The sequence below is a fragment of the Pseudochaenichthys georgianus genome, chromosome 3, assembly GCF_902827115.2.
Source record: "Pseudochaenichthys georgianus chromosome 3, fPseGeo1.2, whole genome shotgun sequence".
NCBI classification, from domain to species: Eukaryota; Metazoa; Chordata; class Actinopteri; order Perciformes; family Channichthyidae; genus Pseudochaenichthys; species Pseudochaenichthys georgianus.
This window is the reverse complement of record NC_047505.1, coordinates 22025428-22053149: the sequence shown is the minus strand read 5'-3', so window position 1 is coordinate 22053149 and position 27722 is coordinate 22025428. Positions and strand designations below refer to the sequence as shown.

Here is a 27722-nt window from a genome sequence, read left to right as displayed (position 1 = left end):
AAGACGTAGAGCAGACCTGGAGGAGGTTTCTCAAATTTGCAAAAAAGATGGATTACAGGCCTTAAAATAGAGCTGTGCACCTGTCTCCTAACATTTTCCAGCCTGGACCCTCGTGGATTCAGTGACCGCGGCAAATGTCACACGATGGGGATGCTGTGACCACAAAGCTGATTCAAAAGCTGATTGCTTTCACAAACAAATATAGACGCTAAACATATCGGAGTGATGTTTCTCAACATGTCAATTATGTTTTAAAATGGTGACAATGACATTGTAGAGATGAGTGGTACTGTATGGTGAAATAGACAATAGAAAGTAAGGGACTGGCTGTGGCTTTAAAAACATGTTTTTTTATGCTTCAATGCTATTTCTTTTGTCAATTCCAATACTTTCTTTGTGCAAATTTGACCGCAGAGCCGTTTTTAATTCCTTGTTTATCCACCTTTGTTTATTGTGTGACTGCTGTGTGAGTGACTGATCTCATATCCCCCTGTGGACGCCACTATTTCTGTTTCTTTCAGTTTGTTTTCTTTATCCACCTACCAGACATTCACAAAGTAAAGTCATTCAGACCCACCATAAGCCCAAAGGATTTGATCGTTTGAAACCATTTTAACTTACCTGCCCTCACAGGCATAATTTGCATCCAATTTGCATTGACTTTATAGGCAACAAGCCACCTCTAAAACCTGCTTTGTGTTAGTTCTGAACACACCCTTAGCGTCATCATCATGATCCCATTATGAGCTCCCAAAATGATCTTCTACAGCTTGTGTTTGAAGATTTGCAGTCATGGAGGTGAGTAGGAGTAATTAGTTAGAGGAGGCCTGGTTTGCGTTTTGGACAATAAAGGTCATAGTGTGACCTTCCTCAGTCGTATCAGATCATTATTCAATGTACATTTTCTTATTATGTAATGAATAATTTAGTATTAGTACTTTATTTTTGGGAAAATACGCATTTACTCTGACCTCAGACATGTCAGTTCCGCCTCTTCTAGTAGTGTTTGACGTGTAATTGATATTCACAAGACGCAAATCCTAATTGCTCTTTGCACCGTGCAAGTTTTGCCTCCGTAGATCACAAACATACTCACTCATTTCTTTCCCACGAATAACCGTTTATTTTTCACACATTTACTGAAAATTACAGTTTATTGAAAGAACACAGAAAGGTCAGATAACACAGATACATGTAGCTAGGAGTTACTACTCAGTGCATGGCACATTCTCAGGGAGACGACCCATTGTGAGTCTTTGGCTCTTCGCCTCTGGAGTGTTGGAGGCAGAAAGAGCGCTGAAATATTAAACGTTGAGCAGTTGGCCAGCCAACTGGAGCCTCTATATTTCAAAATGTGGAGGAGTAAATTAACCTTTTTGCAATGAGTGACAAACAATAGTCTAAGTTGGGTAGTAGTAGTAGTAGTAGTAGTAGAAGTAATAATAGTAATAGTAGAAGTATTTTTTAATTGTCAATTGATATAGTTATCACAGGATACAGTGTCAGACCTCACCAGTACAAAGGGATTTTTTCTATAAAGATCACACATTTAGAAAGCAGTGTCCTCACTCAGAATAAAACTCAGAAAAGGAAACAACAAATAAACAATCATGAAACAAGTTACCAGTGCCATTGCTACCTTTTAAAAAAAAAATGTCTAGAATGCATGCCATTTTACTATGGAGGTTTGCAGATGACAGTTTGAAATCCAGTGTCTCAGCTTTTGCAAACAATGCTGAAATGTGTGTCTGTGTGTGTTTGTGTGTGTGGGCGCACAGAGGTTTTTGTGTGAGTGCGCAAGTGTGTGCTCTTAGAAAGATCCTTCAGGCAATGCAGGAGCTCTGCATTTTGGATGATATGCCGTCCACTCAGTCGTATTCATGTGTCTTTTTGCTGCTGCCTCCCTCTGCATCCTTGCTGGCGTCGTCTGAGAGCTTTGTGGTGGATTTTACAGTCTGCGCCTGGCTCCTCTGCTGTTAGGTTCAAAAGATAAAGATTCTTAATGAGACTGCACAATAATATTCCACAGCATGCGCGGTGGTCTGTAATCTGAGCAGGAAATGCCTCTTAATATATCTATGGGATGCAAAGGAGGTTATTTAAAGATAATATTCATGGGTTCTGCTGGGCATCTTAAACAGACTTCAGTCCTGCTTCTGAACACACAACTGCTGTCCTATTTTAGGAGCACCATACTTCATTTGGTTCAGCTAAATGCTAGCTTTTGAGAGGCTGACTGCTATTGTGGTCTGAACCTCCCCATCCTCACCATTCAGACTGAAGGCAACATTCAAAATATTGTCATTGGCAGTTTGGTCCTCTCCAGCTGAACAGGCATTTTTAGGCAATCACAATAATACAATACACGTATGAACACACTGTGAAGGGTTACATCTCTAAGAGAAAACACTGGTAGCCACACCCTAAAGCATAATCTGCTTTATCGTAAATAGGACGATAATTGACTAAATTATCATGACACTGAAAATAAGACTTGAAACTAACCATTGAAACTATAAACAGTTCAGGAAGTGGTGATACATCAAGTGAGAAATAGGATTTTTTTATTTCTCATATTTTTCTATATAATGTGAATTTCTTTGCAAGCGGTTGCCCTGTCATGGCTGTTAGAGGACATGCAAGGTTGCCGCTGGCTTAACCTTCAGTTTTATCCGAAAAAATGCCCATGTCCAAAATTCTGAAATCGTATTTTGTGTGACGGGGGTGAACATGCTGTGGCCTTACGAGGAGTACGCGGCCACATAATTCTTTTTGACTGATACCTAGGTCGCAATACTTAATATATTCTTGACCCTTTCATACTCTGTTTTAAAATGCTGATTTTGAATGTTGTATTGTTTGTGGCGGGGGAAGCACCTACAGCTGTTTTATAGTCCAGCTGTTGAGAAAATGAGTTGCACTTGGAATACATGCATTAACTACCTGGCGGGATGGAAACCAGCAGATCCAAGGTTTTGAAGACAAACTGTAAATGTTTAAAGCCGAGTGGCACATTGTGACACGGAGCAGTTAAGTGTGTGCTTGGAGGATGTGTGTTCATGTTATCACAAATTCCCACTAACATTTTAAGGCAATATTATTGGGATGCAATGTTTTTTAACAGAGTGCCATTTTATTTGGTATTTTTAATAATTAAGTTTCAGCAATGACATTTTTAAACACTGCACACAGCTTTAGGAAATCATTTCCCCCAGCAAAGCATCTGTTTAGTGTTTACCAATGTCACTTTGGAGAATGCCTTCAGGCTTACTGGCTGCAAACTATTGAGTCACACATCAGTCTGCATTGCAGAGGGTTATAGCTCCAACACCTGGCTGCAAGCATTTACAATTGGAATCCTTTCAGGACAGCGTTATAGTAAACTCTGAATTCCACCATACTATATCAATTATATAATATTACATTATCAAGTAGTAGATTTATTTTAGTATGTACCATCATTTGGTGACTAAGTACTCAATGACTCATTTCTATCCGCAGGCAAATTATTTCTCACTCTTGTGGCTTCTTTCCAAACTCAGTTGCCGCCCTCTTTGATGCGAGTTAGGGGTTTTCCTTTTTATGTGTGTGTCTTTATCACCAGCTGAAACTCCCCTAATGATATCCAAAAGTTTTTGTTTGAGAGTGGAGTTTTTAATATACTTGCAACAACTTTGTAAGTAGAAGCAGTACCACAGAATGTCGACCGTCAAGCTTTCTAATTATGTTTGACTTTAATCTCAATAGTACAGTGTATGACATTCTGATTTATTTTTGCTGTTTTAGGCTTTCTTTTCATTGGATTGAAAGATAACTTTTGATATATATATTTTTAAGGCTTAAGACGATATGAATATATAAACACTTTTGAAAAAGTAAGCTACCCTCTTCTTTGCCCTGTTTTATTTTGGGTGTCAGTGATATTGCAGGCCAATAACTCATTAGATGGTGTGTTTGTATTTATTGGTATATTCTAGAAGCCTTAACAAATTCAACACGTTTCTTATTGGTATTCTTGGATATTGAGCCCAGCTTTTTGTAAAATCCCAAAACACATAATTCTTGAAAACCCTGCATGAAGAGCTGACAGATGTCTTCATTTGAATGATTCATTGATGAATGAATTGATGATTTTGAACAAGTACATCAAGCTCAGATGCATTCTTCGGTTGCTTTTTCCTACATTTACCCTTTCTGATTTGTGATTTTTCAGCTTACACCTTTAAAATAGAAAAAAAACGGATTTAGAATAGGGCGAAACAAACAACGCTTGCTCCACTGTGCTCCAGGGATATGCTCTGTTGTTAAGTATGCCAGGGTTTTTGCTGAAGTGTTATGCAGTTATGTTTTTGACTTCAGAAAAAACTGAAATAAAACTTTACTCTCAATGAATCTTAATCACGGAGTCGAGCAGATACGCCTAACATTTGAATATATCCTACAGGTTGGATTGCATAATGTGGTTTTAACACTGTCCTCCGTGTTGTTGACATTTGAGCTAATCTGGCTAGATGTCCTGTGTGGGTTTGTGCTGTTGGACTGTCAGCCTGTCGATGTTCAGGCCACATCAATGAGCCTCTCTGTCTGATCACTCTGCCAGGGGAGCCTCAGTGAATAGGCGAGAGATTATTGTACAATATGTTGCAGCTAAAAAGTGCCGATGTTGCTCTGTTGTTATTTAAACCATTCATTGCGTTGTACAAAAACACAACAGGTGCAAGACTACAAAAATAGCCTTTTCTTCCAAAAGCAACCAAAGGAGAGATGCCTCCCAGGGTCTCACACTCAGGAATCGAACACATAATGAAGGTGGAGTAGTGACAGGAATAGAAGGCACTTTAATGCAGATTGATCCACAGAGACCTGAATGCAAATCATTACTAATCAGATTGTTTACTACACCATAAATGATGAGTGTTGTGCATGAGGGATGCCCACCGACAGCAGAGAAAGAGAGACGATTGTTGGTTCACTGCTGGAACACAACGGGAAGATTTCCCAATTATTGAGATAAAAAAAGATTTTGCAAGAAACATTTGCATAGATGTCTGAAATGGGATTTGCTGAACTGAGACGTTTCAAGTTATCTCTCTTGTTTGTCAACTTTGCAACTGCTCCTAAAATATTAATCAAATAGAAGTCAAAATGTATTAAAACATTGGAAATCACATAAATCATCTTTTGTGTTTAATACAAAAACACAATTTCATCTACAATGTTAATTGTTTAAGAAATGTCAATCATTGTTATGTTTTTTGTTCCACCTTGCATCCTGTGTTGACGCAGAGCAGCATAAATGCCTCTGGGAATAAACTGCTTTTGACTCAATGTGTTGAAAATTATAGTACATTGTCTTAATTCTACACATAATACAATTATCTTGTATTATTATTTGTTTTATTACATACAAAAAAAAATGTTTGGACTCTCACAGAAAGTCTCCCAGGCACAAGACAAACAAGTCAAATCTATAGGTTACTTACGTAACCCCAGTACTCAGAGTAACATGAGGTGAGATGTCTCACTATGGGATGCGCCTCATCGCGGAGCAAACAGAAGCATCAATCTCATTACGCCAATCCTGATTGGCTGGTGATCTTGACGTCAGCGTCAGGGGAAATCACCCCCTATAAGTAGCTTGCGCCACGACGCATGCGTCATTCACAATAAGTACCTCTTCTCGCTTCACCATAGCAAGGAGGGCCGTCTGGTGAGACATCTCACTTCATGTTACTCTGAGACTGGGGTTACGTAAGTAACTTATAGTTCTCATTCATAACACCCCGTTCGATGTCTCACTATGGGAAATTGTAGCTCCCGTATTGCCAGACGAGCTTATCTCGAAAATCACCATGTCACACTGTATTCAGATTGTACCACTCACAGGCCAGGCCCATAGAGCCAAGCGCTCTGGGTGTGGGTGAAAGATCGCCCCCCCCCGCTTGGGACAGTATGTCCCTGCGTAGTAGGAGCTGCCATGGCACAACAGCTGATATATCTCCGCTAGCCAGTACATAGCTGGCCAGTGTGGAGCTATCAGAATAAGTGTGTGGCGTTGCTCTCTCACTCTGGCCAGAGTTGGAGGTATCAGAGCCAGGGGTGGAAACGCGTACAGAAGGCCCGGGGGCCAATCGTGCGCGAGTGCATCCACGCCTAACGGTGCATTCAGATCACGCATCGAAAAGAACAGCTGACACTGAGCGTTGTCTTTCGATGCGAACAGATCCACCGTGGCTCTGCCGTAACGAACCCACAGCTGGCTCACAATCCTCGGATGTAGAGTCCAGTCTGCGTAAAGTGGTGCACCTCTGGACAGTAGATCTGCCCCGAGGTTCATCACTCCCGGTACGTGCGTCGCTCTCAGAGAGAGGAGACGTCTACCGCTCCATAGGATAAGTTTGCGCGCCAGTGTGTGTAACTGGAGAGAACGCAAACCCCCTTGGCGGTTAATATACGATATTGTGGTCGTATTGTCTGTCCTCACGAGGACGTGATGTCCCCTGAGGAAAGGCAGAAAGCGTCTTAGGGTGAGAAACACCGCTAAAAGCTCCAGGTAATTTATGTGCGCCCGCTGGAGGTCTCTGCTCCAGAGACCCCTCACCGGGCGACCTTCATAAATACCTCCCCAACCTGTCAGACATGCGTCCGTGGTGACCACTTTCCGTGAAAGGACAGCACCCATGTGCACACCTCGTACTAGAAAAGTCGGGTGCAGCCAGTGGCGCAGTGCCATTACGCATCTCACTGTAACCATCACTCCTTTAGTTTTAGGGCGGCCACCCAGCGCTGAAACTCCCTCATGTGTAAGCGTCCCAGTCGAACGACCAGGATGGCTGACGCCATGAGCCCCAGCAATCGCAGGCATGATCTGAAGAGAACATGTTTGCGCAGCTGGAAAATAGCGAGACAAGCTCTGAAAGCTTTCACTCTTTCCGTTGACAAGCGAGCTGAAAAGGGCACCGAGTTCAGGCGTAAACCCAGGAAGAGTATAGTCTGCGCGGGGCACAACATGCTCTTCTCTGTGTTTATCATGAAACCCAGGTTGAGCATGTGCTTTACGAGGACATTTGTCTGCGTAACAGCCTCCTGTTCCGACTGTGCGAGAAGCAGCCAGTCGTCCAGGTAGGTCGCCAGGCGAATGCCCTGTTGTCTCAACGGGGCTATCGCGGCTTCCGTACACCGTACAAACACCCTTGGACTGAGAGACAGACCGAAGGGGAGTACTCTGTATTCATAACAGATCCCCTGAAATGCGAATCTCAGATATTTCCTGTGTGGGTAATATACTGGGATGTGGAAATACGCATCTTTCAGGTCGACTGATGTAAACCAGTCATTTTGTCGCACGAGCCGCAGCAGAGATGTGTGAGTGAGCATTCTGAACTTATATCTTTTTAGATATTTGTTCAGAGCCTTTAAATCAAGTATTGGCCGAATTCCGTTCCCTCCCCGTTTGGGAACGAGGAAGTACTTGGAATAGAAGCCGCCCTGACTCTGCTCCGCGGGTACAATATATATAGCCCTCTTTTCTAGGAGTGAGAGAATCTCTTTCTCCAGAATGAGGGCTGACTCTCCTCGGGCCTGCGAGTGCAGAATGCCCGAGAAGCGAGGAGGGGTGACAGCGAACTGGAGTCTGTAGCCCCGTGTTACTGTCTTGAAAACCCAAGCAGATGATGTGAGCATTTTCCACTGCATGCTCCTTAGAGCCAGTGGAGATGTCACATCTCCTCCTCTCCTCCTCTCTATTTGTTGTGTTATGGGGCCCTTTAGTGTCTGAACACAGTGGTGCCCCTTTTCGACAATACCCAGCCGGCACTTCGCATGCACGTGATGGTGGTGCCTTCACAGACCCGCCAGTAATCCACCTTTTGAGAGATGCCGTAGCTGCTCTCAGAAGGGGAACAATTGACGGGCTGTTTATTGGTTTTATTGATTTTCTTTTCATTTTTTCGAGCTGCGCCCTCGGCCTGAAGCCTGGATGCGTCAGCGGCAAATGTTTTATAACAAAACAATCAACCAATGTGTGACATGTGTTTGTGCGGACTTGAGGATGGTGTTGAGGCATCTCTCGAGGCAGTGGGAACACATTCAGAGCTGGGGAATGAACTTCCAGCTCTGTCACGGAGGGGAGAAGGAGGGGCTGTCACGCCGCTCGCTTCTTCTTCCTCGACTGCTGGTCGAAATTCTGGGTTGGCTGAGCCTGAGCTGCAGCCGGAACCGGAGATTTTCTAGGCCAGCCTGCCCCTGTCTCCAGCCTGGGCTGGGGACTCGGGGTGAGCTGCGACCTCTGCGTCTTCGGTGTTTTAAACCGAGCAGAGTTCGAGGAGTGCCTCGTCCTCCTTCTTCTTCGTCTCACACCTCCTTTGCATGGAGGCGAGAGCGGAGCCAAAAATTCCCTCGGGAACGATGGGCATATCCAGCACATCCTCCTTTTCCCGGTCTGGGAGAGTGGTGAGGTTGAGCCATCTCGCTCTTTCCTGCACCACCATGATCCCCATTACCTTGCCCGTGGCCTGGACGGCGCAGCGTTGGACACGGAGACAAATGTCCGTGACCGCTGCCATCTCGTCCAGAGTGACTGCCCCCGGGTTACCCGACAGGTCCTCGCAGAGCTCCGCTTGGTAAGCGGTTAGCAGCGAGGACACATTCAGGGCCCTGGCGGACAACGCTGCAGATTTGTAGGACTTTTCAGTCATTGCTGACTGAAAACGGTCCGACTTTGCTGGCAGCGTGGGGTTCCTGCTCGGTGACGGGCCCACCTTCGGTAGGAGGTGGGCCGCTACCAGCGGTTCCATGGGCGGTATGCGGAGCAGGCCGAGCTTCTCCATTCCGTCACAGTCTAGGGAGGAGGCACCCTGGATTGGGACCTTGTTGCTGAAGGGCCGGTCTCTCCACGAGACCGAAACCTCATCCAACATCTCCGGGAAGACCGGAAGGAGTTGCCTCTTTTTCCCCGCTGCTTGGGGAAGATGTTTTCCCTCGTAGCGGGACCTGGAGGTCTCCTTGGCCATTTCAGGCCACGGGACGTTGAGTCTGGCCGCAGCACGTTTACACACGGCCTGTAGGTCCATGCTCAGACCGGGCAGCCCTCGCTCCAGGCTTTGCAGCCTGAGCCGATGACATGAAGGTGTCCTCTTCCTGTTCATCCGACTCGGACACGAGGAACGCTAAGGCGTCCTCTTCTTCGTCCTCCTCGTAATCCAGCTCGAGGACATCCTCCGCGGGTGAGACCATGGTGAGGTGTAACCGGGAGCCCCAGCTTGGTAAAGCCTTTACCAAGCTTTACCCGGCCTGCCAGGGCGCGGGATTCCGGTTCTGTAGCCATCGCAGATAATGAGCCCCAGACGCCCCCGTGTCTTGACTGCCGGCCGGCGGGTCCGTGGACATGGGGGGGTCCTGTTCCGACAAGCTAGCTTGTTGTGCTAACCGTCGGCGGAGGCTCTTTACGGTGAAGCGGACACAATGTCCGCACGAGCCGGGGTTGTCGATAGCGCCTCGGGCGTGTTCCAGCCCGAGGCAGGACGAACAGACCTGGTGTGTGTCTGTGTCCGAGATCTTCAACCCGCAGCCGCAGAGTCGAGCCACCGAGTCCCTGACCCCTCTGGTGTGAGGGAGAGGGGCGTCCATCTTGTTCGCCTCGTGGCGTGGAGAGGGCTCTCGACAGGTGGGACGGGAGAAAAATATGTTACCACCTTGTCCTTAATCCGGAGAAAAGGACGGTGTGGGTCTTTTATTCCCGGAGAATACTGACTGGTGTGACAGTATGCTCTTTTAATCCTTTCTTCCTCCGTGGAGAAGCGAAAAGAAAACTTCCTCGCTACCGTGGTGTCGGTAGAGAGGGAGCGAGCTAGCAGCACACCTGTGAAGCTAGCAGCACACCTGTGAAGCACACCTTAAAAAATCAGACCTACCTTACTTTCTAGGGAAGAGAAGGGCGAGGTCGATTTTAATACTAACAGCGTTAGTACTACCATCTTCCTGCGAAGCAGAAGGAGTAGCCGGCGAGCGCCCGTCGACCGAAATGGGTATTTGGGTTCAGTCTGTGGACAGTGAAGCTTGCCCGGCTACTGTGAGATGTGCTCTGAAGCGAGAAGAGGTGTTTGAATGACGCATGCGTCGTGGCGCAAGCTACTTATAGGGGGTGAATTCCCTGACGCTGACGTCAAGATCACTGGCCAATCAGGATTGGCGTAATGAGATTGATGCTTCTGTTTGCTCCGCGATGAGGCGCATCCCATAGTGAGACATCGAACGGAGTGTTATGAATGAGAACTGCCCATTTGTCGAGATCTCTTTTGGAATATTCTTGTATTGTTGAACCAATAGTGTGAGCGTCTAAAAATGGATCGCTGCCACTTTGAATGCAAGGCGGTTGCTCAGTTACACGGTATTGCACTGCATTGAAATGAGATTCATTGTTTTGTTGCACCATCTGGCAGCGCCAAACAGGTGTGACTCAATTCAATAATTTGATGAGGGAGGCAGTTAAGCATAGGCTCTGGCAAGGCATTGAATATCACATATTATAGGTGACAGTGGCACACTGAATACAAGGTTTTATCAGATTGGTTGCCTTTTATTTAGAGACTTTCCTTCTGCGTTGTGTGTCACACTGTGTCCCCTGCTGTGCTTTGTCTCACGTGCATGCTGAGTTTTACATTACGGTCAATTGTCAGTCTCTGTGTGTATTCACACTGGGATGGTCACATCTATTTTTCTTTCCATAAAGTCCTTTAAAACATGATCATGCTCCTTCGTTTTCACATTTTAATTATGAGATTGTAGTGGAATGGAATTTATTTTTAAATAGCTATAAAAAGCTCTCTTGTTGTCAAGAATCAAGAAACAAAACAATTAATGACTTAACAACAATGATTTCTCTGTGAATATTTATCCATCCAAAAAGATTAAAAACACATTAATTAACCACAAAGATGACCTGGCCGACGTGTTCCTTCATTATCATGAATACACACACACTGTAGTTTATCTTCAGTCATAAACGATGCCTTAATGAATCCAAGGCTTGATATAGACCACCAATAAATTCCTAATTTACGTCTGTTGGGGTAGAGTTGGCAAACAACTGCAATTCCCAATTGTTTTAAGAAATATCTAGGCCTTTTAAAAGATTTGATTTGTGAAACTGTTTGTTAATATTCACATTTTAATTGGGAATAAGTGTCAGACATGATAGGCAAGCAGAAATGTCTGGACTACATTGTGGATTTTGGTATTTTAAGGGATTTCCTGACAATTAATACAAATCTATAGGTAATATTAAATTTAGCAAGTATGGCATTTCCCATTATAAACTGATATATCTTTAATGTGGATCAAAAACAGCAACAAGTAAACTTTGAAATGTCTGCATCTATTATGATCTAATCTGACCGCGCTCACCTGCTGTGGCTCTGGTAGCTTTTTACTATCTGGAGCGGATTCCTTCGTCTGATTCTGAAGGCAGTCGCCCCCGGTCTATAGGAGTAGAGAGAACATATTCAGTGCAGTGTAGAGAGTACATGCTGTTTGTATTCAGTGAAAACACAATATGAACAGACCTTTGTATGGGACATTCAAATCCCCCTTTTTATTTTCACTAGAAAGCAATCAGGAGTCTTATTGACTTCTTCTCAAAACCATTCAATAATTCAAATATGTTTCTCACTGTCAATGACAGTGATTTATTTAGCCTGTTTACTTGTGTACAGGACACACATGTTGTATTCTGTGTGTCCTGTACACATTTACTAATTAGTCAATCAACAGTTATTCAATCAACAACCAAATTGTATGAAGCAATGAATAATTGTAGAGTAATTGTAAATCAGAAAACCAATGCCTGATATGTGTTGGTGGTTTCCTAATTTCCTAAGATCTGCTGCTCTCCTCTTTTCTTTTCTTCCCACCGTACTATGGAAAGTGGATTTTAGACTGTTGGTTGAAAAAAAAAAGAAGCAATTTCAAGATGTCACCTCTGGCTCACAAAACCTCAAACAGACCTTTTTTGCAACTTATGACGTAAAAACAATCAATCTTGAAATGATCAATAAAGAAAATAATGATACGCTGCTTCCCTACAGGATCATGTGTTATTGTTTTTTTTAAATGTGAGGGAGCGCCAGGGTCTGATATGAACGGAGGATCCTTCAGACACGGGAAAGGCTTCCAGCTTCATCTTCCTGTACTATCAATGACCTGGCGACGGGACGCCATGATCACTTTCGATACAGGGTGGATGTGTTATTGTTGATCTGTTACAAAGTTGCACACGTCGCTAAAAGCATCATCAATCATTCCCCCCCCTTCAATACACTTGCCAATTTAGGTAATAGCTTTGCTTTCATGTAACATTGCTGCCAATTATTATGGCTAAAACTAAGCTTTGTACAGATTGAACACTAAATGTGGACATTACAAAATATATGAACTGCTTCTTTATAAAATAATAAGGTCAATTATGAATTACTTCATGGACCTGCTGTATAGAAGAACATTTGGATGCATCAAACCACATGTAAGATAAGTGAACGCAGTCTCCAGCATGCATTTTATTTGAAATATAGAATTCAAACAGTTAGGTGTGACTTCTTTCTACAGTGTGACAAGCTGTTACATGCTCTGTGTTATTCTCTGTCTCTCTGCTGCGCAGGTGCACCTGATCCGCCCCTGGCTCCGCCTCCCCAGGTGTCCTAATTGCATTCAGCTGGGGACGACTTAAAAAGGGAGAAGCTGAAGGAGAAGAGGTCTCTGTTCCTGCCCTGATGCGAAGGGAATACGACCGTGGTACGACAGATCCTGAATGTTTTCCTATGTGACCATGGCTGTCCTCTGTCTCCTGCTATCTGTATATTTTGCGCAGTCTATCTCTGCTCACGCTGTTGCGTCGGCGTGTTCTCCTGCATGTTGGCCATGTGTTGCACTGGAACCAGACACCGCAAAGACTTCAGCCGAGCACGTAGGAACTGCGCATGCGTGAGTGGCAATAACTCTCCTTACCAGCAGGCGGCGGTAGTGTGTATTCGTCATTCAAAACAGGCAACAACCGGAAAACAGAGAAGAAGAACAGACTACGTGATATAAACAAACAACAACTAGCTGTGCGTTAGCTTCACCTAGCATGTGTTCTTTGCAGGTGTTTGTTGAGGTTTGATTATGACTGATTTTAGTAAGTAACGAAGTAACGCGTGTCGGGACAATGTTAGTAACTGTAGTGTGATTACTGAATTATAAAAGTAGCGCGTTACACTACTCCGTTACCGACAAAAGTAATATTGTTACACCCAACTCTGCCGGTAGGCATGCATGTGAGTTACGGCTGTGCTGAAAATAAATGCCGGTCGATAACTACATTCTGTGTTTGGCGTGGTTGTTTTTATGTTGCGGGTCTTCCCACGAGCCACTACCGCTTGGTAGAGGGACGGGACGTAACACAAGCAAATCATTTGACAGCCGCAAATGTATCACATTTCATTTTCAAACTGAAACACAGGCCGTACGCTACATGCTCACACAAACTGTCTCTTGTCATTTCCTCCCCTCCTACAGGGGGGGAGGACAGCGGGAGACGTGGCGGTGCTCACGAGCGGACACCATATCTGAGTGTCTGTTTCAAACATGTCTCCTCTTATCTGTATCAAAAATGTTTCTCCCTCTCGCTGTGGGATATTTTTCCACCCTGCCTAAATGATATAAGCAAATATGGGACACTGCTGAACATTGTTCTTGGCACAATGTCATTAAAGAACAATCTCTTTGACGCGGTTTCCACAGAGGGTAATATCCTCTCTGTGTGGCATCCGTCCGTGCTCCCCTGTCTTCAGTGGTCTTTCAACTTTATCTGTAATAGTTTTTGATAGTTGTAAAAATCATTAGGCTTCCCCATCAGAGATACACATTCAAAGGTGTCCTCAAAACTCAATCGTAGAGAGGCAAGTCTGTGACCATTAAAGCACCTCCAAAATAATCTGAACATTAGAGGTCAGTTTCTCCTTCTGTCTCTCCTCCCTCAGTACCAGCGTTCAGAGTGCTGTAGCAACAATGCACTCAATGAAAATCCATTCCTCAGTGTAAAACACAGTGTCTGTTTGCACTGGGCAAGTTGAGCTGTAACTGAAAAGCTCTTTGAAGTTGGGTTGAGAGTGAAAATAGTATCTTCACTGAAACGACAGTTCTCTTTCAGCGCAGTTAATGAGTTACTGAAATCTTCCCTAAGTGACATTTAAGGCTCTAAGAAACAATGATGTGGAATAATCCCTTGTGGCATTTTGTGCATGAATCATCGAAAAAACTAAAATATCCTCAGATTTGAGAAGCAGAAACTCGAGCATGGTGCTAATTGATTTAATCAAGTTACAGATCATTAATTTTACCAATTTTCTGCTGATTGACAACTCATTCATCATTTCAGCTGTGAAGTGTATAATTATTTCCTGCGGCGAACGCAAGGCTCCATGCGAGATATTTTTTTTCCTCTTAATTTTAGCTTTCAAAAAGAAGAAATATGCTCTCGTGAGGTTGCATAACCTAAGCAGTGTTTTAAACGCTTGTGACCAGGGCAGATCATAACTAATTACCATCACATTATTTTTATTATCATAAAAGACGTAGCAGAGAGGCTGGGTTAGAACTAGGCGCTGCAAGAAACACTCAACCTTCATACAAGGTGAGATACTGGCCGCCATTAGCCAATAATATTTGACGATAAATCAATCAACCATTTAGTTTCTATAATCTGGAATACACTCAAAAATGGCCATCACAGTAGACACGTGTCAAACCAATTTTCCAATACCTGAAAGATATTTAATTAAATATGAAATCAAATGTTGCAAAAGCACAATTGTCAAAAAATTGTTTATATTTTCTGTTTCGATAATTGTTACCATACCTGTTTATGGTCAATATTGTAATCTAATAGCACAGTATAATCATTTGAAGTGATTTAACTCAAGTGTAAAAGTTGAACTTGACTATATTGACTGAAGAATGACGGAAGAATACTTAAACATTTAGAATTGTTTGCATCAAGTTTTTTGTATCAAGTTTTAGAACGAATGGACCTATACTGTAGAAGAGGCTTGTCTGATTTCAGATGAGGGGCTTGAGCATGGATTCAGTGAACAGATGAACTTCATGGACACAAGCCCCCAGGTAACATATGCCATTATAGTTTAATTACTCTCAAGACTCACCTTTTCCATCTGGCAGTCCTTATCTCCGCCACTCTCTCTCCTCATTACTTCCATGTTCATGGGTGATTTACTGGCTGTGACAATTCTCTGAACTTTAGAGATATCCTGTTGGCAAAAAAAAGACAACATTACAATTTAGGGTTCAAAATAAAAGGTGTAAATGGCGTGTTAATGCAGCTGAAGCAATGGGGTTCTTTGAATGTAAGCAGTTCTGACTCAAAGGTTCACAACGGCTTAATTTATACTTGTTCATTTATATTAATTCAGCTTATTTATGAGTAGTGAATAAATCATTGTTGGTGTGACTATTTCCCAACAAGCAGCAGAAAGGGCAAAAAACTGCATAATGACAAATTAAAACATAATTACTGAAATATTAAGGAGGTGATTCTAGTCTAGTGATTTCAGTCATTACATATCCAATGACGGGGAGACTGACAAGTGACTAAATAAATTACTAAAAGTCATCACGCTGACAAGAAACTGCCTTTAGCTTTGATGCACAGCAGTGCATTTAATTCCTTTTTAGCATAGCGTTAGTTTTTTACTTCTGGGAATTGCATTTCCTTTAAAAAACTGGTGTTAAAGGTGGGGTTGGTAATTTTGGAGAAACCAGCTCGAGGTCGCTAGAATTTGAAAATACACAGCCGAAAAAAATCTGCCAGTTCCTTACAGAGCCCCTCCTCCAACACACACGAACGCGCACATGACCAATGAGGGCACGAGGTAAGTTTGTGCACAGATGGAAGGCTGACAGGCAGGTAGGCCATCCAGTTATTTTAGCCGGGCCAGCTAAAATGATTGGTCGTGCTTTTTACAGTACCACGGCTTCCACAGATGATTTTTTGTCAAAGCACTTAAGATATTCATTGCTATCGGGATGTTATGAGCATTCCATGGAATATAACAAAAAGTGTATCTCAAGCCGGTTTCTTACCTTCAACCACCTTCAATATGAGGAGAATATCTGCTTAAAAAAACCTGTTAAGTATCACTAACATGTGTTGGCCACAAAGCTCATTTGGTGCAATATACTGTCACCATATCCAATGGGAAAATCCTATTGTATTTTGTCTAGCAAGCATTTTAAGATGCTAACTTCTGTCAGCAGCATTATGTACTGTAAACACAACTGTTGGAAATGTTCATGAGTTTGGTTGAAGGGTATATTATTCTTTGGAGCAGATCCAAACTACAGGGCGTAAAACACATTATTTTTCACTTTCGTTTAAAAAAACAGTTAGCTTTGGCACATCTCTCCAAGTGCCCTCTTAGTTTTGTTATGAAATGACATGTAGTTGTTGTAGGAGCCACATTTGAAGTATTTCGTCCCCCATGTTGGACCTTCAAACCAGCATGTGATTGATGCCTGTACTGCAAGTGAAAAGTAAGCATAATCCTGGAGGTAGATTTGAGCATTACAGCTGTGAGAGCTTCACATGATGGACAATGATGTTACAGTGAAGTGACCCGGTGCAAAAACCGCCAAAGCAATTTCAAGATTGTAGATTCTCTCTGGAGAATATAGAGAAATCTATAGCTCTACAGAAGGAAATTATGACTTTAGTGAGGTTGATGTGCTTTGAATCGTTGGTGAAATAAACGCTCTATGCGTATAAAGAAAAAAGAAAGAAAAATAAAGTAAAGGCGTGTGGCGTAGTGGATAGACCCTTGGTGTTTGGATCAGGGGGTCACAGGTTCAAACCCCACTGCAGTCAGCATGTTGTTGTGTCCCTGGGCAAGACACTTCACCCCAAATTGCTCCTGTGGGGATTGCCCACAGTATTGAGTATGTAAGTCGCTTTGGATAAAAGCGTCTAACAAGTAACATGTAATGTAATGTAAATAAAAACAGATTTCAGAAGTGTTACATGGCAGGGTTGAGAGAAAATATTTTTTATTTCATAACATAATCCATCATTAAAATAATGATGATTGATCCTTTGGCAGGCTTCTTTGCAGAGACCATGTTGTGGTTTGTCAAAGTGAACTTTTAGCCTGGCTTGAGATGAAATTCGTAGCCTGTTTTGAATCACACTGTTAAACCCCAGCAGGATCATGTTGTCATTTATAACTTAAGAAAATATTTCAAACTGCATTCTTTTAACATACATACAGTATCTACCTTCTAAATGTTGACAGCAGCAGAGTTGTTGAGTTGTTATCCTATACAGTAGTCAAAGCTTTTCTTTGAGAACTTTGTTGTAATGCCAACAGGCACAGTGTGGCAGTGCTAAAATGAATGTGTGATAGAGATGTATCAAAACTAAGTATCCACAGATAGCAAGTGCCAACAAAGTTAGTGGATAATCTTTGCCTTCAGGCTCCCTGGCAGTGTAGTGTGGAGAAGACTGATGTCAATATCTTGATTTTGTGAAAAAAAAAATCTACTTAGAGGCCCAAGTACAGCAAGGGCCTTCAGTTTGACCCTCCTGCATAAGGAATATTGACATTATTTAGTGTTGACCCAAGTTCTCACCCACAGTAGTAAACTTCTTACTGTTAGAGAATATTTTAATGATATCTGTGCAGGGGAGAATTTTAGTGTTTTCCTATGTGTCTTGCCTGCAACTTAGAGCAGGGCACAGGTCAAAGGTCCTGCCTTCCTGTGGGGGAGTGTGGCCAACTGCGCAGATGACTTTAACAGACTTTCTTTGTCTCTAAACATGTGTGTGATCAATTAGGATGGAAAGAGCGCGAATATAGGCGCCTCCTATATTCTCTGTGTAGATTTGCGCTGTGTTTCTGTGTAACCTTTAGTCTTGGCTTGGGATTGACATGAGGAAGTCGTGTGAAAACCTTGCCAATGCTCCCGGCCGTTGGATGTCTCAATAAATCCCAGTGTTTGACATTCAGAATTCCTGCTCCTCCCGTGTCTCTCTGAGTCCTGATTTCCATTGCAACAGAAGTTTCCCTTACACTTACTACTATAGACACAAGCCAATCCAAAAGTAAGATACTTGTATTTGGTACAATCTATCCATGCTAAATATACTGCTGATCCATAGGCCAGTGACTTACGCAGGCGTTGAGACTACAATTCAGCAGGAAAGGGCATCCCTGTCATGTATTCTGTAATATGCCACCATTTACAAGCAGTGCAGAAAATGTACGGCGTGGATGTTATTTATTTATCATGTTTCCAGACACAGTCAATTTTGAATAATTCAGCATTACTATTCATACAAATAAATATAACAAATCATGCTTAGATAAAACTTTTTTTTTTGCTTCAGTATACAGCAATTTAGTTAGTTGGCAACAAACAGTAGAATATGAACTACATTTTTTACAGCAACATTTTTTTAAATCCTCTCCGTCTCCTGGAGCCGGTGTTCTGCACCAGCTACATAGTACCTTACCTAACTGGGTCAAAAGTGGTCTCTTGTGAGATGAAGCTATGGTTTCAGGCAATGGTAACCTGTCACTGTCATATCCCATTCTTACTTTGTCAACTGAAATAACATATGGCTTTACTTGTGAAAGTGTCCACTTTGGAGTGAACACTTGATGCATTATATCCTGACTTTTGACAGCATACGTCAGATCGAGGAAGCATTTGACAGTACAGCAATGGAAGAGGGAGGGCATTTAACAAGCTGTTCTGTCTGCAAAAGTGTTTCTACAGTAACAACTTAAAAAGGAGCTTAAACTATGAACATTAATAATCATGGAATGTCTGTTTAATTGTAGACTACTTTTGTAAAGTAAAAATAAAATAGTTTAACGAAAAAGAGCTTAATTAGAAAAAATGACTTGGACTTCTTAGTAATTTCTTGCATTTTGACATGCATGATGCAAATGGAATTGTACCATTCAAATTCAGCCGATAACTATCTTCTCCGTCAGCCCTCTACTATCTCCTCCCTTCGTAGAAGAGATTAATATTCCGTTGATTTATAAAGACTAGAAAACAATCATAAAAGTAAATATTAAGTGCTGAGGGCAAATAAATTCCTGATCTCTCCTTCAGCTTAGTAATGTGAGCATCTAAGACATCATCTCCCATTACTTTGATGACAATTGCATGCTATCGGACCACAAGGCTTGGCCCTCTCCCTGAGTCTCTTAAATATGAAGTAACTTCTACTCCAATCTTGCTGATCTCTGCATCCTCACACTAATGAATCTTGTGTGTGTGTGTGTGTGTGTGTGTGTGTGTGTGTGTGTGTGTGTGTGTGTGTGTGTGTGTGTGTGTGTGTGTGTGTGTGTGTGTGTGTGTGTGTGTGTGTGTGTGTGTGTGTGTGTGTGTGTGTGTGTGTGTGTGTGTGTGTGTGAGGGACAAGGCCTGGGAGAGTCTTATCTGTGGCTTCTACCAGAGCTTAAGCTCCATTATGTAAACGCTAAATAAGAGCGTGAAGCTCAAAGTGGTGTCAGTGAGTGCTTGAACAAACATATCTAACTTGTCCACTTTGGATTTCAAAAACACAAAGCGGAATTCAACTGTAGTGTTCTCAAGTGTTCTCATGAAACTAAAATGTAAGTTTTATCATCCAGTTACTGAATAAATGCTTTCTCCATATGTTAAACGCCTTAGGGGAATTGATTTTTCGCGTTTTTTATTGTCGATAAATACCCTGCTGTGCGCAGAATTATTGCCTTTTGATCATCAACAATATTAGCATATGATTAGCCATGCATTTTCAGAAAAGTATAGCATGTCTCACTAAATGCATTCATTGACAATCCACTTATACTAATATGTCTTGTCCAAACCTACACAAAAGAAACTAGGAAACAAGGATAGAATAATAAAACTACTGGGTGTTTGATCCTGTTAATGAGCATCAAGACCACGTGGTCATCAGAGACCCATGTTCCTGACATTTGCCTCTCTGTCAGTGAATTGTTTCCTAACTTCTTAGCTGCAGGTGATTTGGCTCGTTTATGCACAGTAAGTGCTATTATCTGCTGTTTTTAACCACTTCATTTGAGATACATTTGGCAGTGGTTAAAATGTGCTTTGACCCACCCCTACTTGCACAGGCAAAGTGGACAGATGGAACACCCCGGCAATCTTTGCAGCGGAGGTGTGCTCAGATTTATCAGACAGCCCGTCGAAGTGTACAGCAGCTACAGGAGTTAATGGAGCTAGCAACAGCTCACAAGTGAAGTGCTGCTATTTGTATGCTAATAAAGTAAGAAGCATACACTTCATTAGCATAAGAAAATCAACCCACACCTACCTTGAGTTTCCCTTACTTCTTATTTCATGAGATGCTATGTGCTTGCATTTATTTAGCTCTCACTAATGAAAGGAAGATGACAGGGAATACACTTTTGGTATAATGGGATTATGTGTTTTATTTTTGGCAACTCCTACCAGATTTCCAATGTGGACAGAAAGTGTCAATTACAGAATATTGCGCTGTATGAAGGCAGATCAGAGGGACAGTGGTGCTACTGCTGCACGATAAGAAATGAAGAAAACTAAATACAAATCCTCTAAGGCATGTCAAATCTCTTAGGCACCCTAGAAAAAGACGCAGGGTAAATTGTCACTGCCTTGCTGAGAGAAAAGCCTCTTTAAGACAGAATTGCTCACCAGGATCATGGCAGATAAGGCGCTGTGGTGCTGCGGCTGACTTGATGATTTCTAAGTGACTGCAGTGACTGCTTTTCAGGATCCAACTCAATCTCTGATTAAGGATGACATGAATGCTTGGTAGACGGACAAATAACCACGGGTTCTATGAGGGACATTATGAAGAAACAAAAATGATGTGTATAACGGCTCCATTTCGGTTTATAGATCTATAGAATAAAACAAGTATGTTTATAACACTGTTACATGTTTTTGAAATGTTGACATGAAGTGTTTGGAGAATAAAAACATGTGGACTGGGAAAAATCTTGACACTTGAAAGGAGTCCTAACGTATCAGTGTTTCACTAGCAACACAAAAGATAATATCTTCACTGAAATGGATTAAATCCTGAGCCTGTTTTTTAATCTACTGTGACCTTGACTGTGAGAATATCCCAACAAAGCCTGTTTCATATACCTCATTCACACCAACGGTTTTTCAGGGCCGGTTCGGAGCTGGAGCTTGAAAAGCACCGGGTTTTCCTGTTCACACCACAGCAGCCTCTTAGCTCCGGAATCCGGTTCGTTTCAAGCACCAAACATTTTTCCGGCCAGAGCAAAAGCACCGCATACGTCACGCTTACGTCGAGGCGGGGGCAGGGGCGGGATCAACTCCTGAACAACAACAAAAAGCCCGCGTTTTATCCAGCTTGTACACAACGATGGATAAACTTAACAAGCAGCAGTGGTCCACTGAAGAGACCAGCTACCTACTGGAATCTGGTCTTCCGAAGAGGTACAGAGGAAGCTGAAGCACAATCGGCCATTGTTGTTGTTGTCGGTGTGAGCTGTGAGGGGTTTCCGCGCGGTTTGGCTTTATGAAGCAGGTACGCAAACGGTTACGTCATGACGCAATCACGCAGCACCAGTCGGACTCTGGGCAGTGTGAAAAGAGCCGGAGCTAAACCGAAGAACTGCTTCTGAACCTGAAAAGCTCTAGCACGGAGCTTGAACCGGAGTTGCGTTGGTGTGAATGAGGTAATAGTGACTTAATAGTGACTTAATCGTATCTTAGCGAACAGACTTTAAATCTAAAATATGAAACTCTACAACCCTGTCTCCTCAAAATTACGTAATGTGGGAGAAAATACGTTTGTAACATAATTGAGAATGCAGTTTAGTTCTGTGGGAACGTAATTTTGAGGAGACAGGGATGAACTCTAACAACACATTCAAATACCGGTAATTAGGCTCGTAAACTATAGCACCATATTAATACGTTAATACGTTACGTTAATTAATCCGTTCCATTAATATGGAACGGATTATTGTAGGGAACTTGCGAACTGAGGTGCAACACCTCTTGGACCCCTACCAGTTTGCGTACAGCGATGGTAGAGGTACAGATGATGCTCTGACCTCTACAACTCACTTTATTCTAAAACACCTGGAAAACCCTTTAGCTTATGCTAGATTAATGTTCATGGACTTTAGCTCAGCTTTTAATACTATTCTTCCCCAAATCATGTTAAAAAAGCTCAAACAGATGGATGTGAACCCTTACTTGATCAGATGGTATCACTCCTTCCTAACTGAAAGACAGCAGCAGGTGAAAGTGAACTCGACCCTCTCTGACACACAGGTCATAAGCACAGGGGCACCGCAAGGCTGCGTTAGCTCGCCTCTTCTCTTCACACTCTACACAAATGAGTGTAGGAGTCAGCACACACACAACCACATTATAAAGTTCTCTGATGACACAGCCATACTTAGTTTACTGACTAGAGACTCAGACATTTCTCTTTATAAACTTGAGATTGAAGAGGTCGTGAAGTGGTGTGAGGCGCACAACCTGGTGTTAAATGTTAAAAAAACAAAGGAAATGATCTTTGACCCCAAGTCAGTAGGTGATCACAGCCCCGTCCTTATCAACAGGGAGGGAGTTGAGCAGGTTACACGTTTTAAATATTTGGGGATTTATTTTGATGCTCAGTTAGGCTGGGCCCATCAGGTGGATCAGGTATGCTCAAAGATAAGCCAGCGCCTGTATTTCCTGCGTCGGCTCAGGGTTCATGGAGTGGATAAATGCATCATGTTAATGTTCTACAGGGCAGCAATTGAGTCTATTATTCGTTATGGCATCACAACATGGTTTGGTAACTTGTCAGTTAAATCTAAATCACAACTCCAGAGCTTGATAAAAAAGGCTGGAAAAAGAATTGGCATGCTTCCACCATCCTCTCTTCAGGAGATATTTGAGGAGATGGTGAGAAAGCAAGGCCGTAAAATCACATGCGACCCCAAACACATCCTGTATAGAGAGTTTGAGTTGCTGGCAGAAGGTATAGATTACCAAACTGTAAACTGAACAGGTATAAGTTTTCCTTTGTTCCACTGTCAATCAAGCTGCTGAACAGTCAGAAATAACTGTGATTATGCTGTTAGGAGTTGTTGGGAGGTGCAATGTTTACAGTGTAGTTTGTGCAATCGAGAAGGTTAAATAGGGAAAGTGCATTGTGTGTAAATATGGACACAATAGGGATATGTGCAATTTGACGGACACTATGCATAGGTGAAATAGGGAAAGTGCAATATTGATTTGTGTATGAATACAATAGGGGAAAGTGCAATATTTGATTTATGTATAAATACAATAGGGAAAAGTGCAATATTTGATTTATGTATAAATACAATAGGGAAAAGTGCAATATTTGATTATGTACTGTATGAATGCAATAGGGAAAGTTCGGTACCTGTATGTTTCTTGTTGTTTCTTTGCCATGTGATATATGTGATCTCTGTTCTGTATCTATGACTGATTGACCTGAATGTTTTTTATGTGTATTATCTCGATGCCCAAGACAAATTTCTCCTAAGGGAGACAATAAAACTCTATCTAATCTAATAAAATACTAATATTTAAGTGACTGCTTGATTTAGACATGTTATTATTCTGAACAACCTCCAGAACTGTGTTTGCCTAACCTGTATATTTGGTAGTACTTATTTCCTGGGCTATTTCTCTCTGGAGAGTGATACACAGAGCATCAGATTGACAAATAGCCACTTATACACACACAAATGGCTACCACTTAAATACATGTCTCATACAGTGCATTATGTGCTGTGATGTGTGGTGAGGTGAAAATGTTGGCACCAAGTTATATTCCATGATGTCACAAGGCTGGGACATCATGGAGTTACAGTGTGAAATGAATTTTAATTTGAAAGTGTTTACACAAAGAGGAGCAGAAAACAGCAGCCGCCTGCTTTATCTTATCTGAAGAGTCAGAAGAAAATTATACTCCGCCATTACAGAGGCAAATCCTTAATCCTGCTGGCATTGCATTTTCAATGATTGCACTTATCTTATGTTCCTAAAGCATTGTAACTGCTGTGTTTAAACTGGGGTCACTAACAGTCAAACTGACCAGATATTGTGACACAACTTCAGGCCTTTTCATTGAAGAGAACCACAGGTGTAATTAATAACATGATTGAGTGCCACACTCCATTTAGCTCTACCTGTTTCAGGGCACTACTGATTCATTCTGGCTGTGTTTCTGACACTTCAATGGAATACAGTCAATGTTAATGGTAATCGGTGCACCTGAGTTTGCCTGCTATTACAAGTCAAAATGTTGCCTGTGAAAATGGACCATTGTGTTGCTGGTTATTTCTATGGGCTGAGGAAATGCTTTTTGCCTTCAGCCTGCAATGTTTATTCATAGCCACAGTGAATGAGGCTGCCTTGCAAATGCAATCAACCATGATTACCACAATGACCTGAATCCACGCTACTAAATGTGTTGCTTAGACTTTTTTCTGATTTCATCTACACTAAATGTTCACTCGGATTAAGTTAGAGAACAGCATAGTTAATTCAACAATACTGGAGTTCAACAAGTTTAAAATGTAATGTAAGACTTTTAAACAATCTTAAGTTCAAGATAAATGTTTCCAAAAATAGTAGACTAGATCAGGCGTGTGTTTGTGGTAAATTAGATAAAATATGTAATTATTGAAGTTCAAGCAGTCATAGTAAAATTATAAACATTTGAAGTGATATTTTTCATAAATGTTTTTATGGCTTATTGTGCAGCCCGATGTTTTTATGGAAGAAATCCACCAAGGTTAATTTATTTCCTGAAATATACTGTATGAGCGAAGTTTTAAGGAGACAGAAAATAGAGAGGTAGTTTTGGAACAAGTGTTAAATATATGTGCTTTCAGTGGCTATAAAGCTTTAAAAAAAGACCTTACTTTGAATAAACATGAAATGAGACGTGAGTGAGTGGAATAGTGAATTACCTTGGCATGTGGCTGCTGAAAGGTGACTCTGGAGCTGTTGATGAGCGATGAGTATCTGAACAGGTGGGAGGGGAGGAATCGGGGGCTGCTGCTGGGCTGGTTGTGCAGGACAGCTGAGAAGCAGATGTGAACTGTGTCCTTCAGCGCCTTCATCTGAGACTCCTGTCCCCAAACAAAATTACACACAAAAGCACATTTCTGAATCCCTCCATGCCTCCTTCCATGCATCCACAAGAGAAATGTACTTAAGCATTAAAGCCATTGGCCATGCTTGAAAGCAGCTTTAGGACAGCTACTGTTGGAGGCATCGTTAGGCAAGGCATGAAGCACAACTCACTAGAGTTATAAAAGAAGCAATGCTCAAAAGATTATTTCACTTTAAATCAATAATAATAATGGACAGAATGATTGTTTAATCTTTTTTACAAGGGCCTCTGATGTCAGTACAACATAATTGCCTGTTTTGCTAGGCAACACTTTCCTCCCCATGTATTTTTAAGTCATCTAACTTGCCCCCAGAGTCAGTGTGTCAATAACCACATTTATAAACATTATACCTCATAAATGAAAACTGCCGCATTCTTTTAAACCTGCTGAAGCTAATCATCTGGAAAATATATTCTCCTTAATGAGACACATGGTTAACAATCATCCTCAAACTGCACTCCAGGTTAACAGACTAACATTACTAACATACTTTATTCATTAAATAATTCAAAAGCAATTTTATTATTTATTCGGTGTTTGACATCGCAGGGTTTAAATGGGTCAAATGAGAGGGACAAGATTAGTTTAAAGTTACACAGACTATAACACCCCTTGCTGTTAAATACCAACCAACTATGTGCAATATGTGCTATGTGTGCAATATATATATATATATATATATATATATATGCCGTTATAACTGTGTAATATATACCTGGCTGATAAATCCTAAGAACTGTTAAAGGGTATTTTGTAAATTGTGCAACTTTTTATTTTATTCTATTTTTTATTATAACCTTTTTTTAACTTGAATACTTTTGTATGCATGCTTCTTCGTAACATTAAGCTGTCTTTGGCTCTTTTTCTGCTGTAACAATGTACATTTACCTTCTGTGGGACTAATGCAGGTATTCTGATTCTGAACCTACGTATGATGGGGGATCATAATGTATCTCCCACACATATACAGGCTTATGTGTTGTGTGGACTGAACCAAAGTAAACAAATGTTGCATGGGCATAAAACAGCAGGAAATCATCATTTCTTTCACCTTATCCAGGGCAGTCTTCTCCAGCTCTTCCTTGGCGATGGTTAACTTCTGCTCCAAGTCCATTAGCTGCTGCCCCTGCAGAAAGACATGGCTTTTGAATCAGCTCGACCCTCTTTGTTCTGTGCACACAAAGCATTTTCTCCAGCCCCAGTGAGTCTCCCCAGCACTATCAATAACACAGATCTATAGCACATAGGATTGAGACTCCTACTTATTACATTGCCGATCATTCCCTTTGTTCTGACTTTTTTAAAATCTGCATAATGACACTTCACACATATATAAACATCGATCGGGTACTGAACCACATTTACATTATATGCTTTTATGAACTCAATGATTCCCTTGGGTCTTTACACAAGAGAGCATTGGGATCTCATAAACCTCCATAATCATAGTTGCGTTATATTGATACGTGTGAGTGCTGAACTGCTTTATGAATAATACCTCCGAGCTATTTCCTGAGAACAGAAAGGTGCGGAATACAGAGGGATTAAAACATACATTCAAAGCCACAATTAAAATAAAGATCACATCAGTTCTTTAGAAAGAAAGGTTTAATCCAGACAGTTATAGGAGCAGGCCCCCTGGAACCACCAAAGCCCTTTAATGAGCAGATCATTGCTAGAGTCTAATCCCTGAGCTGAACAACACACATATATATATATATATATTCTCTGCAGTAAATGAGCCAGTATACCCCATATGAGGATCAACAGAGTATACCTTCTGATGAGTCTTTCATTATTGATAAACCCATCAACAAGAAGAAAATAAACTCTTTTTGGATCACTTGCATGCCGTCTGCGTACGTAGAACTTGCCTTGGTGATTGACTTTGGGCCACAAACTTTTATTGGGTGTCTTTTACTGGCCTCTCAAAATGAAAAACTGCATGGGCCTACATCCTGAAACGCCCAAGGTCAGCTTGTCAGCTTACCCAACTCATAGCATCCACAATCTTTGGGAAGAAAAAGTGCTTGGAGATTTTTGGAGATGGGCAAAGAGGCTGATTGATGGTTTCTGGGAAGCTTTATCGTCGTGTTTGGTACCTCAGCGAATGTTGTGACATAGTTGGGGATCTTGGCATGTTTTCCACAGAATTCATCTCGGTTTCTTTCATCTCGGTTTCTACTAGCCAAGCGTACATTTTAATGATTAACATGTCTGTCACTTCTACCACTCAACAGGGGCAGTTGATATGATGTTTAACTTTTCTCTGATGGATGAGTCATGCAGTGACAGTCAAGGACAGGGCAACTTTCACCACAATGACTTTTTCACAGAAGCCCAGGAATCAAATCTTTCTCTTGTTTCTCATGTTTTTTCCAATTTACAGTTTGGAACCATTTTAGAAATTCATTTGTACTGTAGGTGTCGGGCTGCGCACCGTAGGGAATTTAAAGGTAATATATTTGGAGGAACAGTTCTTTA

General features: G+C 41.8%; 1 protein-coding gene and 1 non-coding gene across 2 annotated transcripts in view; both read right to left on the bottom strand.

Annotated features, from left to right (window-relative positions):
* Positions 1–1106: 1106 nt before the first annotated feature.
* The window catches only part of luzp2 (leucine zipper protein 2), a 244598-nt gene continuing 217982 nt past the window's right edge, over positions 1107–27722 (bottom strand). The window contains exons 8-12 of the mRNA XM_034076049.2: positions 26290–26364; positions 25032–25193; positions 15195–15299; positions 11404–11478; positions 1107–1973 (exon numbers count right to left, since the gene is read on the bottom strand). Of these exons, the coding sequence (XP_033931940.1) occupies positions 1869–1973; positions 11404–11478; positions 15195–15299; positions 25032–25193; positions 26290–26364 (522 nt within the window). The 3' untranslated portion in view covers positions 1107–1868. The remainder of the gene's footprint in view (positions 1974–11403; positions 11479–15194; positions 15300–25031; positions 25194–26289; positions 26365–27722) is intronic.
* On the bottom strand, positions 12110–12235 carry LOC117444456 (small nucleolar RNA SNORA71). The gene has a single exon (XR_004551787.1). It is a non-coding gene; the product is annotated as a small nucleolar RNA SNORA71 (small nucleolar RNA).